Source organism: Larus michahellis, chromosome 8 (assembly GCF_964199755.1).
Source record: "Larus michahellis chromosome 8, bLarMic1.1, whole genome shotgun sequence".
NCBI lineage: Eukaryota > Metazoa > Chordata > Aves > Charadriiformes > Laridae > Larus > Larus michahellis.
In genome coordinates this window covers 32,445,765-32,462,809 of record NC_133903.1, presented here as the reverse complement: position 1 = coordinate 32,462,809, position 17,045 = coordinate 32,445,765, and the positions used below count along the sequence as shown (strand labels likewise).

The 17,045-nt window shown below is 39.1% G+C and overlaps 1 protein-coding gene across 3 annotated transcripts in view; it reads right to left on the bottom strand.

The window, feature by feature from the left end:
• Positions 1-7,313: 7,313 nt before the first annotated feature.
• The window catches only part of NEK7 (NIMA related kinase 7), a 79,913-nt gene continuing 70,181 nt past the window's right edge, over positions 7,314-17,045 (bottom strand). For all 3 annotated transcript variants that reach the window (XM_074597076.1, XM_074597078.1, XM_074597077.1), the window contains one exon: positions 7,314-15,309. In XM_074597076.1, coding sequence (XP_074453177.1) covers positions 15,199-15,309 — 111 coding nt within the window. In that variant the 3' untranslated portion in view covers positions 7,314-15,198. The remainder of the gene's footprint in view (positions 15,310-17,045) is intronic.

Below are 17,045 nucleotides of genomic sequence, written 5' to 3'. Positions count from 1 at the left end.
AGACACAACACAGGCTGCTCCGCCAACTATCTCACTCTATTTGCACCTATGTCTTGTGACGGACTTAAAAGAGCTTTTGTAGATCTCATACTTTAGGAAAAACAGTATTTGTCACCATGCTGTCCCAGAGGCATCAAACATTGAGAAACATGCTCATAGATAGCTCCCCCTTAAATCCACGCATGAGCACTTGTGCTTTTGAACAACTTGACTAAGTATCAAGGTACGCCTCTGCCTGAAACAAAGTGACAAATCCTGTGTGGTCACAAAACAAGCAATCACTATGAAATCACGGTGAATAAAGCAGTTCTTTATAGCAAGATGTATGCTTATATACTTTGCATTTAGCATAGGCCATAACACTAAAGACCATTATTTATAGCTTTACTACCTTTAATGGCTTCTTATTTGCACTACAGAAAGCAAGCAAGAATCTTACCAGAAGTGATATTATACATGAAGCTATTTATTACAGGTAAAAATGTTTCACGTACTCGCTTACAATACCTCAAATATGGAGTAGATAAAATAGCATAAGAAACTGAACCGCTCTGGGGACAAGATGGAAGGAGGCAGTCACAGGAAAAGATTTCTATCCTACGGAAAACGTCGGGTTTTTTGCCTGCATGTTTGAGAGACCCATGTATTCTCTTATTTCCTCTGCCTCACTTGTCTGCAAGATGACAAGTGATGCCCAGCTACTTTGGCATATCACACTGCATTGTGTCATTCCACCACCTGCCAATGCCAGTGGCCCACCAAGCCTGAGAAATCAAAAGAAGCCATTTGTTAGAAACTGGGGGAGGGGGGGGACAGACGGAAATACACATTTTAGCCAAAAATAGAAACAGTCATTTTGTATTAATAAATAGACCCTGAAATATTGATCTACAAAAGTACACGAGCATGAATAATGTAAGTATCAATCTCACAGGCAGATTCAAGGATTTAAAGGCATTTCAGTACTTGTGTATTGATAACTCTGTGGAATAAAACATCTGTCTCAGAACAAATACAATTCTGCAAAGCACTGCTGCTCTTTATGCTTTTCCTTAAGCGTGGCAGATGTGATGAAAGAAAAGTCGAAGAAACTGTAAGTTTTAATTAAAAAAATTATATGGAACTATAACCAAACATGCAGTTACCTTTGCTGGAAACAATAAAAGGAATTGCCATTAAAAAAAAAAAAAAAAAAAAAAAGAGTCACTGCATGGCTCATTTGTTCTTGAAGTTTAGTGCTGAATCAGAGAAGCTTATTTTTTATACAACTACAGAAAAATCCTTAATTTTTATACAGTCCACATCTATCAACAAAATCTTTAAAAAATAAAATAAAATCAGTATTTGCTTTGTTCTGCAGTGAATATCAATGGACAAAATAGAGAGAGAAAACAACAAGTTTACCAGTCCTAGACAAATTACAGCAATCCTTTCAAAAGGTGCCATCCTTTGGGTAATTGCTTTGTTACTTGTAATGCTGCACAAGGACTCTTCAGAAGAGCGTTTGCTTAAGACCTTAAGACCACACTATGCTGAGTGCTACCTGAGATCTCCGCACAGACAAATTTTTTCCCCTCAAAATCCTGCATACTGTGGCCTCTCAACTTTCTTGATAGCTGTCACGTGCAAATGATGTTTTATAATGCACCCTTTGTAACCCACGTAAGTAACACAAAGCCTGCTCAGAGGCTCCTAGTCCAACTTCTGCACAACTGGGACTGGAGCAAAGTAGTTTGCGATGTTATCGGATTCTGAGAATGGAAAGGGATTTTAACGTCCCACTAGGGAGATGGGGAAAGAAGCCACAAAAGCAATCTCATCCTCAAATCACAGCAGAAGTACCTGAGAAAGCAAGCACAAAATTACTAGGAGAATAAGAGAAGTACAAGGTTACCAAGCCAGATGCTGTGAAAAGGGCGTAACATTAAAAAGAAAGATTCTCAAAGCACAGAAAAATCACAGAACGGAGCAAAGCGAAGAGGTAAAAGGCAGAACTGAGAGCTAAGCACGGTGTGAAATGCAGGATCCCACAGAAATTGCGAACGCTAAGAAAAGGCCAGAAGCACTGTAGGAACTGGCTACACTCCAGAAAAAGAGCAGAAACCAGAGCTACGAATATACAAGAGGAGGGCAGAAGTTGTGAGGTTTGCATGCTGCTCCAAAGTTGCTGGACTCCTCCAGGACTCCTGCTCACTTACGCAATTTGCTATGAAGTATTCTGCCTGGGAATATCTGCCTGGTACACGATGGAAACCCACGTCGTGCAAGTTGCATGGAAAAATAAAATGGAAAGAGAGAGGTAATGAGGGCCAACCTCTACACTCAGCATCATTAAGGTAGGAAGTGTGCCCTGTTTTTCCATGCCCAGCAGCAGATCAGGCTTTTCAAATAGCACTCAAGTCATTTTTCAGATACCCTGTTTAAAAGCACCTACAACACCCATATCCACATAATAAATGTTCAGTACATGTAAATAATCAAACCTGTTTATGGCATCCCAAGATGGACATCCATAGAGTTCAGTAGAATAGATATTCCTATGCTACACATCTTTAAGACTTTTAGCTAGTTTAGCAATATAAAGAAGAGGCACTACCATGACAGAAGCAATTCTTGCTCCATTTTTCTTTCTTAACTAGTAGGAAAAATAATTTGATTAACATGAGTAAGTATGGGCGGAGGTGTACAGGGAGGATCCAAGTCTAGAGTAATGACTTACTGTGGTTTATTATTTAATAGAGTTCTGGATGCAGAAAGTTCTTGCGCAAGGGGGTACTACAGTCATTAACTAACTCCTATAAAGACGAGACTCTGCTAGATACACCCATTCATTTTGGTAAGACGGCAATACCCAGCATGCCCAGACGAGCACAATGAAGCAGGCCACAGCATCGGTCATTCATTAATAAATGCCAGCTCACAGGCGAGTCAGGCTTAATTCACTAAGCCAACACTACCTTGCTGGTAACACACCCTATCGCCAGGTAAGAGAAGCAGAGAAGTTGCCGTACGGGGAGTTTACACCACCGTCAAACAGATCATAGAACGGTTCAGGTTCTGGACAGACTGAGCTCAGAAGTACCACTTTTACTCATTTACAAACTAAATAAAATACTCCACAGATCAGAACAGCCAAAGATGCAATGCTGAGGGTGGCAGAGCACTGGCACAGGCTGCCCAGGGAGGTGGTGGAGTCTCCAACTCTGGAGACATTCCAAACCTGCCTGGACGCATTCCTGTGCAACCTGCTCTGGGTGACCCTGCTCTGGCAGGGGGTTCGACTAGATGATCTCCAGAGGTCCCTTCCAACCCCTACCATTCTGTGATTCTGTTAGTTCATGCAATCATCAGCTGTTAGTTTGATATTGTACTTTTTTTTTTTTTTAATAAAAATGTCAACAAAAAATAGCCCCAAGACCACGACAACACGTTTGTCATATGACAATTATATAAAGCAATTTCAAATGAGGCATGTCTGTGTTTCCTATTTATGTCCTGTAGCAGAACAAAAAAGATTCTGATATACCTCCAGCAGCATGCGTTCATTGCAGGGTACACGTAAATTATTTTAAGGGAATAATACATCTCCAAGAGCATTTTCATGGATTAAATGTCAGGAATGAAATATTGCATTTCAACTTAGTTAGGACCTTAAAGAATGAATATAAAGACAATTATTGAGAGGTCTGAAGAACACAATTGATTTCTTTGCAATTTCAACTCTGAGGCACTTTACACGGTCAAACAAAGAGAATTTCTATTTCAGGTTTTCATTACATAAACTTATGAAGCTATGTAAAGAAGGAACGTTGACCATATTTTAAGTTTATGAGAGAACTGCAGAATATCTGATTTAAAAGGAAGCTGTGCTTTAGCACTTTATTTTAAGCACAGAATTTTACGCTCAATTACTGTGAAATAAATTACAATTGTGATCTACAGTTCTTTTTGCAGTCGCTTGATGGTCCTATACAAAGTCAGAAATTAAAAATCAGGAGGAAATAAAGAGGTCAAATTCCAACAAAAGTCCCATAAAGCAGGCCGGAGTTATACATTTGGAAGGTACTTACTTTGCTGCAGGCAAACGACTGCCAGCGTTCCAAATCAACACGTGAAGCAACTTACTGCAAAAGCTTATTTAATTAGATGAGAGACTGTACTCAAGACAGAGAATATTCTCAAATCAATGCACCACTTAGTTACAACGGGACTGTGATCACGAGTACGGCATTTGGGTACTGCTCTAATAACAAAATCATACCACGTCTAATTTAGATTTCTTACAGAAAAGAAATAAATCATGAATTGCAAAATATATGCAAAGTTCTCATAGCACACCATATTAGATACCCAAGTTGCTTTTATAAAAGCTTGTGGCAGTTTTGAGAGCTATTAATGCTGTTTCAAGAAAACATCCAAGACCAAAACCAACAATAAATGGGAACAATATGGTATCTATGAGTAATAGTTCCATTTCATGGAAATTACCTGAACGTCATCTGTTTCTACTCATTTGGGACAACTGTCATCAACTTGTGCACTCTCAGTGAATGAAAAATAAAGTGATTTTCAAATAAAATATAGTTTTTGTAAACAGATTGCTCAACATCACACACATTTCGTTACTAATTAGGCAGAACTTTTTTTTAAAAGTATTATAGCTCAAAACAAGCACCACCCTTTTGTATCCTGACAGCTTTAAAAGATGACAGCCTTACAAATACTGCATTGGTGGAGTTTCACAAGGTCTTCTTGGGATTTGTGACATTGTGAGGGATGGCCAAATGTTACAGCAACAGAATGCCAACAACCGATAAGGGTCAACTACAGGATCCTTTGCCTTTCTAGCTGGAGCTGACAATTCGCATCGAACTGCCCACTGCTTCTAAAAACTCCAGGCAAGTGGGTCATTTCTTCCAATTGGTTATCCCCAGGGAGAAGCAAGAGATGGGGGAGGAAATACCGTGGCCCAGAGGCCCTGTGCCGACTGCTGGATCAATGGCCAGTGTCAGCAGGCTTCTATTTAATGATGCTCGAACCAGCGCCAGCCTTGCTAACGGCCATACTCACCACTGATACCCACACACAGGAAGCAGGGTTCTGGAAAGACCAAATAATTGCCTCATTTTGCAGTATGCGGAATTCTTTCCTTTTTTTTTTTTTTTTAAAGGTGTATGCCTTGCGTTTTATGTTCATAGGATCAGTCCTTAGGTTTTAACAAAACATGTTCACATTCCCAACAGTGCAATGTGACAGTGAAGGGCAGCTAGTATCAAGTACCTCTGTGTGACAACAGGTCAACTTACAAATGCTTCCTATAAAGAAGCATGCAGCATTTTGTAAGCCTTGCTAATATACATAAAAATGTATTATTATTATAAAAATTATTATTCCATATACATGGAACATTTTATTTTAATTTTAAAGTGAGACGTGTTTGGCAAACAAACCAAAAACCGTGAAAAAAACCCAACAACAAAAACACACCACAGGAAAATACGAAAACAAGACAGGGCAACCCTTGTGCTATTTCTGCCGTTATACAAGGACTGAGTTGTCAAAGTCACCTCCATAGCCATGGAAGCTCTGGAGTGGACCAACTCCGTTACAGAAACAAGATGACTGTACGTAGTTCTTCAAATTACTGACTTACTATAATTACTGGATATTCCATGCAAACTACCTACAAAGACTGCCACCTGAGGCAGGATTTTTCAGCCAGGCTGTGATTTAGCCCCCAACCACACCGTACAGTTCTCTCAGCTAAAGGAGAACGGACAAGCAGCCTTTCCTTTGAATAGAGCCTAGTGCATACTGCAGCTGGAGACCCCCACATTTCCAAAGCCTATCACAGAGGCCACAGCAATAAAAACAGCCTCCACAATAATAATTGCTTTAAGACCCCTTCCTTCCCTGCAAACTCATTAGAGCTTTTTAAGGTGGTCCTCGGAAAGCTAACTCATGTCTGTCTAGCAGAGCTTCTGCCTTGGAGGAATTCCCTTCCAGCTACAAGCGGAAGCATTACAGCTGCTCAGGCAGGACTCAAGCACAAGTCCTCCTTTGGGGGTTGAAATCACTGCAACTGCATTTGGCTCCTCCTACGCTTATGAAAACGGACTTTGAATTCCTCCTATCCAGAGAGGAAAAGTAGAGCAGGAAGAATTTTAGTCCTAATAGATCACAGTATGGAGAAATCATACTCTAAAATAATTATTTGTTTTAGAATAAGCAACAAAAATCATTATTGCTAAGCATAATTTTGCAGGATTCAACATGCAAATTACCTTATAAGATATTCTTCCACAAGAGTAAAAGCTCTGAATCATCTGCAACTCCTTCTTAATTTTTTTTTTTAAACTTTTGAATTATATTAAGTCGTTACTACAAATGAATGAAAATCAGAAGTTCTACCATGGTGGACTTGATGCACATCAGAGATGTGTGTTTACACAGGACCTCTAACTTCCCTGTTTCCTGCTGTCAGAGGGTCTGACCTACGCAGCTGGTGCTGGCAAGCAAGAGAACGGAGCAGCACGTGCAGCTCCATCCCGTGCCTGTATCTGCGTGGAAGCGAATACTACGCAAGCCACACTTGGTCACCACGTCCCCTCTGCCGCACTAATGTGGGATGAGGCAGATGAAGGGTCCCAGGTGCCCGACAGCCCAGCCAGCTGCGATAGCCCACGAGCAGGTCTAGGGAAACATATGCCTTGTAAAAGCTCCAGCACAAAAATGATATACAGCCGCCGCCGCCACCCTGCCAGAGCAGTAACCGTTAAATGATATTTTTATAAGATCAAAAAAATTATTCTTAGTTTAAGGAAACTGTCTCATAAGACTGAATTTCTGTTGAATTTGGAACTGAATCTATTTGTCATATTCTTTATTTGCTTCCAAGAAGTTTGCGGTCAGAAGTTTCAAGTTTTGAGTTCTCATTTAACACATGGGAAAATTTACCAAAACCAACGACTACTCCGAAAACTACACACGCGTGCCCCCTCAGGTCATTTTCCTCCTTGAATCTCAGTTTTGATAGGCAAGTTTCCACCAGCACATGAGAGTTTAAGAGTAGAGTTCTCATAAGCACCAGTTTTTCTGATGCGTGTTAGCTTCCTTCCCATCCCAGCCCTGGTGGTAAGCTACCTTTCTCCAGGGAGGCTCCAGAAGACAGAAATGCAAAGTTATGTTCAGGATCCCGCCTTCCCTGCTTCACCGAGGCAGGCAAGAACTGTGCTCTCCCAGGAAACATCTAGTAGATTTAAAAGATAACAATTGAGAACACGCAGGTCATAAACATCACAACTTCTAAATCGAAGTTTTACTTCCAAAAATTTTATTTTACACACAAGTAGTAAACGAATATAGCGTACGTGTCATACAGGATACAGAAGTACTACATGAACATATTTATTCATTTGCAACAACAGTTTGAGAAAATAAAACATCACAAGTTCTCCGTTTGTTTCAAAAGTTGCCTTTACATTGCAAAAAAGGTAAGAACATTGGAGGAGTGGCAGGAGAACAAACAATGGCCCATTATTTGTAACGGAGGAGTTTCTGACCAAACACAAGGAAAACAGTGAAGCTCGCTAAGCACTAGAGCTGGCTGCCCAGAGAAGCTGCACAATCTCTATCCCCAGAGGTTGTCAGGATCCAACTGGCTGAAGCCCTGAGCCCTGGTCTGGATTCAGCATCGACTCTGCTCTCAGCAGGAGCTTGGACAACCTTGGATTCAAGCACAATCAGCAGCCAAATTCAAACAAATCAATGAACGCTTCCCTTCTTCCCCTCTCCCAACAAAATCTTACCAGACACTGCAATACTTATCTTTAGTGAACACCTTTGTAACAGTCCAGCGTGACTGAAATTAAAGAAACGACCAGCAAATGAAGCGTGCAGAAGTGTAGCAACACATTAAAAAGCAAACTGAGAGCCTTTGCATGATTTAAAATTCTCTTTGTAACAGCAGACACAGTTTTAATGCAAAATATGTGAAGAGCAATGTATATAGTTGTATAACAATAGCAAAGATCTTCCTGGTAATTTTTAAATGGGAGATTTCCTATTCACACTGAGAAAGGATACCACAGGAACATAAGCAGGACAGCATCAACATTTCAGTTCCCAAGTTTCTACTAGCCCTCGATACACTGGCAGTGCCGTGCCCCCAGCAAGTGCCCCAGGAAAGCCTGAGAATGAGGAGCTAGGGGGTGGGGACGAAGCAGGGATGCCCAGAACATCTCTGCTCTACCCTGGGGACCATTGCTGTCCAGTTTGAGGCCTCTTTCCGTTGCTGGGATTTAAAGCGCAACTATCAGGAAGGACTCGACACACCTAATTTCTTCATTTATTTTTATTTCCATATGAACAGAAGATTTCTATTAGACAAAAGGTATAAGGCCCCCACCCATAATTAAGGCAGTTGTAGAAGAACAAATTAACTAGTGGTATGACATGATACAAACTAGCAACAAAGAATAAACATAAAACCTGAAAAATACTTTAAAAGTCTTTGTTTTGTGCCAACAAGAAACTGATGCTCTAAAATAGAAGAATTATTCTGGTGCAAATAAACAGTGATTAAACATGTGTATACCCACACACGCCAATCTCACATTCAGCTCTACATCCTACAGCCCCAAAACCCCAAACTTCTTAGTTTTATGGAGAATTTTGCTTCTTGATTTCAACATATATATGAGGATAATTATGAGCAGTCAAAGATCAGACCATCTGATCAACAGTGAGTCTCTGCAAACACACATTCTTCCAAATCTGAAGGCCTGCTAAAATTGGGAAGTCTGATAGTGCACCTCCACAGAAAACCACGCAGTCCACCATACAGGCACATCTGATTTGGCTTTAAATTAGGGTAGCGTGGATGAAGTAGCACAGCACAGAGCTCAGTTCTAGACCTACAGGACAAACAAACATTTAGCTAAGAACTTGCAGTATTGCTGTAAGTATACAGGCTACCTTGTTTGCAGCTGGCTCAACCGTATCTACACTGCCCCGCAGTGCAATACAGTCCCTCTTCAGTTGGGCGGCAAGTTACAGAGCGCAGCAAGTAAGAGAGGCCAGTAACAAAGGAGCATTGTGCCCATCACTCTGGACCCAGCCAGTGAAGCTCTTAAGCACACTCTTATTTCAAGCAATGGCAAAAGTACTGAAATCAAGGTGCTACAACAAAAGACAACTGTTAGCCGTATGCGCAGAAATGAGACAAGACGAAGTTACATACAGTAAATACATAAAGAAATGAAGGGCAAAAGCTTTGTAACTGAAGTAGTAGAAAACTAACTCAAGGCCCAAATTCCAAGTACCCGGAGGAACAGAATCTATTCCAGCTCTATAGTCCTGAAATAAGACCAAATCTGTGGGACTCAAGTGGCTTAAAAACACAAAACAAGTAGTAATTTGGTGGAATTCCTTCTTCAGCACATGAAACAGCTAAAGCCCAAAGACAGGAGTTTAGTCCTGTCAGTTTTGATACTTTGAAGGGAGAAGTCAAAATGACACAGAGGTTAAAACAGTGAAGATAAAAGATAAGAAAGAACACAGATAGTGAAGAGGGCTGGAATCTGATACTACTAACTTTGAGACATTTGATGCGCAGGCATGGGAGAAGTGTCAGAGATAGAAAGGTTGTGGCCCTGGAAAATAGGCAAGTAAAATTGTCAGAGATGTTAGAAAATAGCCTAGAGGGAGTTAGGAATAAAAATTAGATCTTTGAATCTGAACAGGTCTGAGACTGTGGCTCGATACTCAAGGAATCATCTGGAGATAGAACTGTGGGAGAACCAAACTGGGGAAGGAAGCACCAGATTTTTGGGGCATTCAAATTAAAGCGTAAAGCCAAAAAACTTGAAATTGGAGGGCGGATGTTCAGGTACATGAAATTAGGGGATGACAATGGGGAATAAAGGGCAAAGTATTAAGAACGAGAACCAGTTAAGATGATGGCTGCCATCCCCTTCAAGACAAGGGGAAAGAGAAACTTGGTTGCTAGTGAAGGAAATGAGAGGGATTTAAAGAGGAAGAAGTCATTCAGGGAAAGGAAAGGCGCATAAAAGGTTAAGAAATAAAAGGGGCAAACTCATGTATTTAAGAGGCAGAGAAGCCCAGTTCAGAAACCAATTCTGAGATGTGGTGCAATTTTGAAAAAGATCTCATCATGCAAAATCAGGTTTGGTTTTGAAGATACATTTTGTATCAACAATGAATGGAGAACTAAAACATCAAATCTGCAAGCAAGCTGAATAAGGGGTGGGGGGGGGAAGGTGGGATAAAAGTGGTTAAAATGTCCATTTGAAAGGAGAATTAAAGGAGGTAACGCAGAGCTGAGTCCAAAGCTGTGTTGTGCTGACATACTCTTCAGAGATATTTGGAAAGCCAGGAATGGAAATTAAGAAATTACAAGAAAAAATGTCTGGGGAGAGAAATGAAGACAGGGCAATGTGAGAAGCAACCAAAGAAACCATGTATAGAGAAGCAGAGAGAGATGAAAATAAAGACCAGCAAGTCAAAGGAAGTGAGGCCAATGAAGGAAGGAGGCAGCTGAGAAGAGTACAGGAGTCAGAAAGGTTAATAGACTGGAGATCCCAAAAGGAGTGAGTGACAGGGTAGAGGAGAGAGAAAGACAGATAAGCTGAAAGAGAGCAGGTAGCGATCAGAGAAAGGGAATTTAGAAATGAGAGATAATAAAGTGAACAGTATTTAGTAAAGACAAGGTCATGGGAATGATTGAGGCAGTGAGAAAATCTGTCTGAAACCAGAAATCAAAGGCATCGGACTGGAAAAACAGAATGAAGAACAATGGAGTTAAGTACTTACCAGGTTGGTGGGGGGGAAATAGGGCTGCCCATGGTGAGGGATAAAATTTGAGGAGACAGAAATGGGTTGAGTTTAGCAAAGTCACAAAGAAAGAAGCAAACTAATGGCCACTAGGAAAACTAGCCATGGAGGACTTCAAATCAGGAAGAAGGCAGAGCAGACAACAGGCCAGATGAAGCAGAAGCGGTAGAAGAGAGGAATCGTAGGACTTCAGAAGCGAATATGAAAGGGAAACAATTTTTTAAAAGCATCAACTGAAGAACAAGGTTCAGGGAAAGGAATAAAGATTCAAATCGATTTTTAAGGTTCTTTTTCAAACATGTTTGGAAACACAAGTAACGCCCCACTGGGCATGCCCAGCACCAGTATTTCCCTCCTTGGGTGATCTTGGCAGAAAGGTTTAGTTATTCACCCAGAGCAGAGATCAGAAATTCAGAAGACCAGCACCGCCACTGGCTAGATGATGTGGGGTGGCAGGGTTGGAAAAAACTTCTGACTGTCAAAGTAGTATGAAAAATGATGGAAAAGCAGTGATTTGAACTCTGCTATCCAGCACCTTTACTTCCAGATTAAATTAACTCTCCACAAAGCAAGACTTGAAGGCCTTCGTTGACTCTCCCTCACATCAACCTCCTGTTCCTAGAAGCTCAAATACCTGACACAGCATTCACCACCAGCATTCAAATTCAGCCATTAAGATTCTCATCTCGCTGTATAACAGCAAAGACAGAGATTCAGTGGACAGATTGCCGAAAACAAACATCACTGTGATTCTGGGTCCCGTTCAGAGATATCTGAGAACCACTGGCACAAGAAGTCCTTCTCCATTTCCAAGCCTCTGTCAAGAATTTCACTCTATGGCTTTCTTAATCATGAGCATGAATAAAACACCAGCCTTCTCAGACACTTCTAATACTGTATTTCATCTTCTGGTACATTGGTATGCTTTTAAAGTTTCTGCTCATTACAAAAAGACAACATACTTCTATTGCCCACTCCTACAATTGGTAGCTGGATCATTAGAGTGCAACAGAAGAGGGGGAAAAAACCACATTATTCCCTGCTACCAAACTAGTGACATACAGAAAGTACAAAAAGTGAGCTGAACACATCATGTGTACCCTACCGATTACTATTTATTCATGTGTGTATATGAGGTTCACTCAAAATTACTGAAATTACATAAAAACCAGCCTACTTATAAACGTGAGCTCACAGGACTGGGGCCATAATGGGAGGTCTTCTTACACCTTTCAGGCATTTTCACATGGTTTGAAAATGACTTTAGATTTGCTTTTCAGTTTTAGATAAAAACACTCTTTTGGGTTAATTGTGAATATATGTTGTGAATAATACAAAAAGAGATTTTTTGAAAGTACTGCCTTTTGTTACAGTCAAGAAAACTCATGTATTATCAACTACTGGAAGCAATAAACTGTCCACAAGATAGGTACCATCTACTGTAACATATATATATATATATATATCTGTAACAAGAAAAGTTTGAAAAAATATCATAGAAACACTATCATTTTTACATTATATTTAATATCTGTATGTTTTATTTCTATTAGCTTAATGCACAGCGGGGGAGCTGACAAGACAAAGACTTTATGCAATGTCATTCAAAGCACAAAGTTTACTCATGAAGCAAGTTAATACTTGAGCACTACTGAAAGAAAAGGAAGAGCTAGCCAAACATTTTGGTTAGAAATGTAACACGTTCTTTTTAAAGAAAATAAACATGTAATGCCATAGCTTAAAATAAATAGTGCCAAATGTTACCATCAATGACATACAAAAAAATAGAACAGTGTTTTATAGAAGAAAATATTTTATAAGTGTGTAGCACACATGGACATGTTGTAACAGACTTACCATTTTCGTATGTTACTAGGTGCTTTACTTGGGGGATAGATTCCACAATCCCCAGTTACATATAAGCAGTTCTATTAACCCATATGGGCTTCTGAATTATAAAGTTCGGTACCAGAGTCATCTGTACCATTCATTTTACAAATTTTAAAATAGGAACAACTATTTCTTCTCCTCAGCACAACATTTAACCATAAATACTAAAAAACCAACAATAAAAAGAATTAAATGCTTAAGTATGCACATTTGCAAACTCTTAACTCATGATTTCTTTACTCAATGCATCCTTCCAGACATAAGGAAAAAAAAATAAAAATCTATTATTGGTTTCTTTCCGGGAAAGTTCAATATTTGATGCATAATATTAGATGCAAATAGCCTGACTGTGTTGAGAGGTTTCTTTCGGTGATTTTTAAATGTTCTAGTACATTTCAGAAAAAAAAAAAAAAAGTGGTTTGACTACTTGTGCATATTAAGAGCTAATCCTGGCAGTCAAGCACCTATTGTGCTGCCTTTCCCAATACAAACCATTTCATTACATGGTATATGAACTATTGTTATAGAACATAACCATCATTTTTAAAATGCAATCATCAGATAATAAATGAAAACAAGTGTAGAGGCTGCTAGACACAAACCAAGGTTTCTCAAATACTTCCCTACAAATTGTTCCACTGAAATCCTACAAGATTAGGTATACACAGAAGCTAGAAGGAAAACTAAGGATTCAACCTACAAAATCTGGAACGAAAAATTAAAAATATGTATTAAGATAAGCTGATGATCTGGCACATAGTATTTAAAAACTCCTGTATTTTGCCAAACACAATTTTCATAGTATTTGTAGTTTTAAAAAATACGAAACTAGAAAAACCCCTGACCTAGGCTTGAACGTTTCATCCACAAACTAACTCCACATCTGGATTTTTATTCTTTGAGCATTATATCAAATGAAAAATTAAAGCTGCACAGAGAAACAAACAGAAAAAATCTGAGCATGCAGGGAACTGACTGCATCTAGAACCCACATGTGCATGTACATCGCGCTGCTTTTATTTGAACTGATTTCTTTTTACCCACATAAGGAAAAAGATTTAACTGACCGTAACAGCTTCTTAGCAATATCACTGGTAAAAGTTATGTCTTTACAGTTCTGAATAAAAAGTTCAGTCTTGAAACTCAAGACATTTCAGTCCATTCTCCATTTTTATCACATTTAAAAACAAGACATCTTCCTTCCTTAACAATACAAATATTATTGAAGCATACCTGAAAAGGTACTAAGGTCTAACAAAAATATCCTGAATTTCCTTTTCAACTAATAAAGTATTTGCAAGACATTTTGCATATATATATTTATTTCCCAAATGAAGAAGTGGCAACTTTCTCTTAAATATAAAAGCTAGAATTTACTTTTGCCAAGTATAAAACTAGTTCTCAGAATACAAAACCAGATACTCATGAAGAATACATTTGGTGTTATACTACACTTATCTTTTCCAAAAGGTTTCTGTATTTAAAAAAAAATATTAAAAATTTAAATGTACTGTGAGGTCATTCAAATTATTTTAAACACAAAAATCTACAAACAGTGGCACATACGTAAACAGTCGGGAGGTTGTAACTTAGAGATCACATCTTTTAATCAGGCCGTCTCCTAACGGCTAGCCTCAAAAGAACCCGATTTGCTACGAGAAGCATCTGCAGGGTTTTAAGACTTAACTATGCAGACTCCTATTGCCCCAGGGCAGTGCTGCACAAGTCTATTGAAAACGATCAGATTGCAGAATCAACACCTTAAATTTTCCCAGAAAACCTCCAACAAGCGTTTTCTGTGCACTATGACAGAATAACAAAAGAAAAAAAGGATGTTGCAAAAATTTCAGCGCAATAATTTTTCCTGAAACTATTTTCCCCATCACATTTGGCAAGCAGAGAACTAATCCTATCGCCTGTCTACTCCTACACCGAGAACTGCAAACTACAATTCAATATAAAATACAATAACCTTCTACAATAATTATGTCCCTCTTAGAACAAAGACTAAAATAAAGTTAATGGTGCTGATTCATACTGTACATAAATTACTAAGAAGGTGAGAGATTCAGACATTTTGCTTCTGGATAATAAGCCTAATATCTGTATCATGTGCAAAAGTGCAACTGTGTTTTAGAACTGAGGCCCAACTGAACACGATTTTGTTATTAAAATACACCTGAACCCACTTAATATGGAAAACAGTGGTTCTCGGTATCTTGTAAAGTTATGCTTTACATATTGAAACCTGTTGTAAAACTGCAAGTTAGTAAAAAGTACAAAAAAATAGAAATAAACAGAAAACAACAAAGCTTGTATATAAATCGGCTTACAATTCAAAGCACAACAGTAAGCTTCAAATAATTACATTTCAGTAACACAAACAAAGAGGTGGGATGATTTTCTTAAAATACTTGGTTATTTCCGCTTTTTTCTTCATGATCTGCCGTCTCTTTAGCTGCTCGCAGTGTGTGCATGCATACGTTTCGCTACATCGTAGACATAGGTTACGTCTGGTCGCTTCTCTGGATCCGGGTTGATGCACATATTAACTAATTGCCGCAGCTAGGAAAGGAAAATAACATGTAAGAAAGCCAACAATCCTGTCAATTAGTATTTATGCATTATCAAATTCAAATTAGTAAGAGTGGCAAAAATTAGCCAAAATAGCAATCCTGCATAAACACAGACACTCAGCCCTCCCTCTCTTGACACAGGCTGCACGCAGCTTTAGGTGAGCACATATGCAACACGCTCCCGTGGCTTACGTTTTGTAGCGTTGTCCAGAAAAATGGATGAATAGGTTTAAGTTCTAATCCTTTTAACACACAACTTTAGACATGCATTTAGTCCCATTATACATCATAGAAATGAAAATTCCCGTGCTTTTGGAGGGCTGTACCTGCAAACCACAGAAGGCTGAAACTCGCGCCAAGAAGGTAAGTTGGGACTGCTTGCTCATTCTCTCCTGACACAAGAGTTAGCCGGCAATAAATGGCATTGCTGTGTGCCAGGTTCCAACAAACAAAAGGCAGCGACTCTCTTAATAACGCACAGTTAACCTGCAGAACCTCCTCTTGCTAGAAGGTACTAATACACATGCATTCTGAAAGCAACTGAGCAAATTAAACCCACTGAGGGATATTTAATACAAAGACTCCACCTTTTACTGAGGAAATCTCCAAACTTAAAATTGGAAGCTAGGAAAGTATTTTGGGGAGGTATCATGTTATGCTGGCCCTGTTACTCTACCTGCCCAACATTGGAGACTTGATTCTGGAATAAGTAACCTTTGGTCAACGTCCCAGTATCTATTCTTAGGATTAGATCCCCGATTTTTTTCTTTATAGAAAGAAGCATGTAATTAACAAATACGTTCATGGAAGCCTCTATCTGGGAATAAACAAATCAGCACTCCTAGAAAACCCCATGTTTCCACAAGTACCACAATCTATTGGGCTTTCTATAGCACACATATTCAGCGGAAGCAACACCAAAGAGCTCCCACACCACTTGGATACTTCTCACTGCCTCCACAAACTGGCAGAACACCTGCAGGTTTTTCTTTCTCCCTTGACACACCTAAGAACTTATGACATTAGAACTTAATACATTGTCTGGATAACCTCCTGATGGGGCATCTATTTTGAATTGTGTGCATCTCCTAAGCATTTTGCAACATGGAATACACATGCTTCATGATGGCTTATTAAAAAGTTTACCATCCTTTGCAAAAGCAACTTAACCAATTCTGAAGCTCTTCCTTCATGCTTTTTACTAGCTTTGGCAAATCCTCCTGGATCTCCTTATAGCACAGAGCGGGAAGACACAACGAACAAAAAACCAACTTGCGATCCACCCTTCTATGGCAATATGTCCAATTTGGTTCAGTCTCTCTCCCAGTACTATTAGGTATGATTATTGAAAAAAATGTGTAATTATTGCAACTAACACAGAGCGATCTCATCACCATGATTATTCAAAAGTAACACAGATTGCATATTCAAATCTGCCATCAGAGAGTTTCCTTCCTGCTTTTTATAAAAAGACCAAGAAGGATTTTAAATTATAATTATAATCCTTTCACTTTTTAGAAGACTAATTTAAATGCACAGGAATAGGAAGTCCAGAAGTTAAGTAAAAAATATTGCATACCCCTATTTAAAACTTTGTCCATTAGCCCTTGCAGAACCACTATAAGTTGTATACAATGCACAGGTTTTTCATATTTAACAATACAAAAACTATGTCACTAGACATCCCCTCCCTTACAAGAAGAGCTTAATATTTAAAAATGAGAT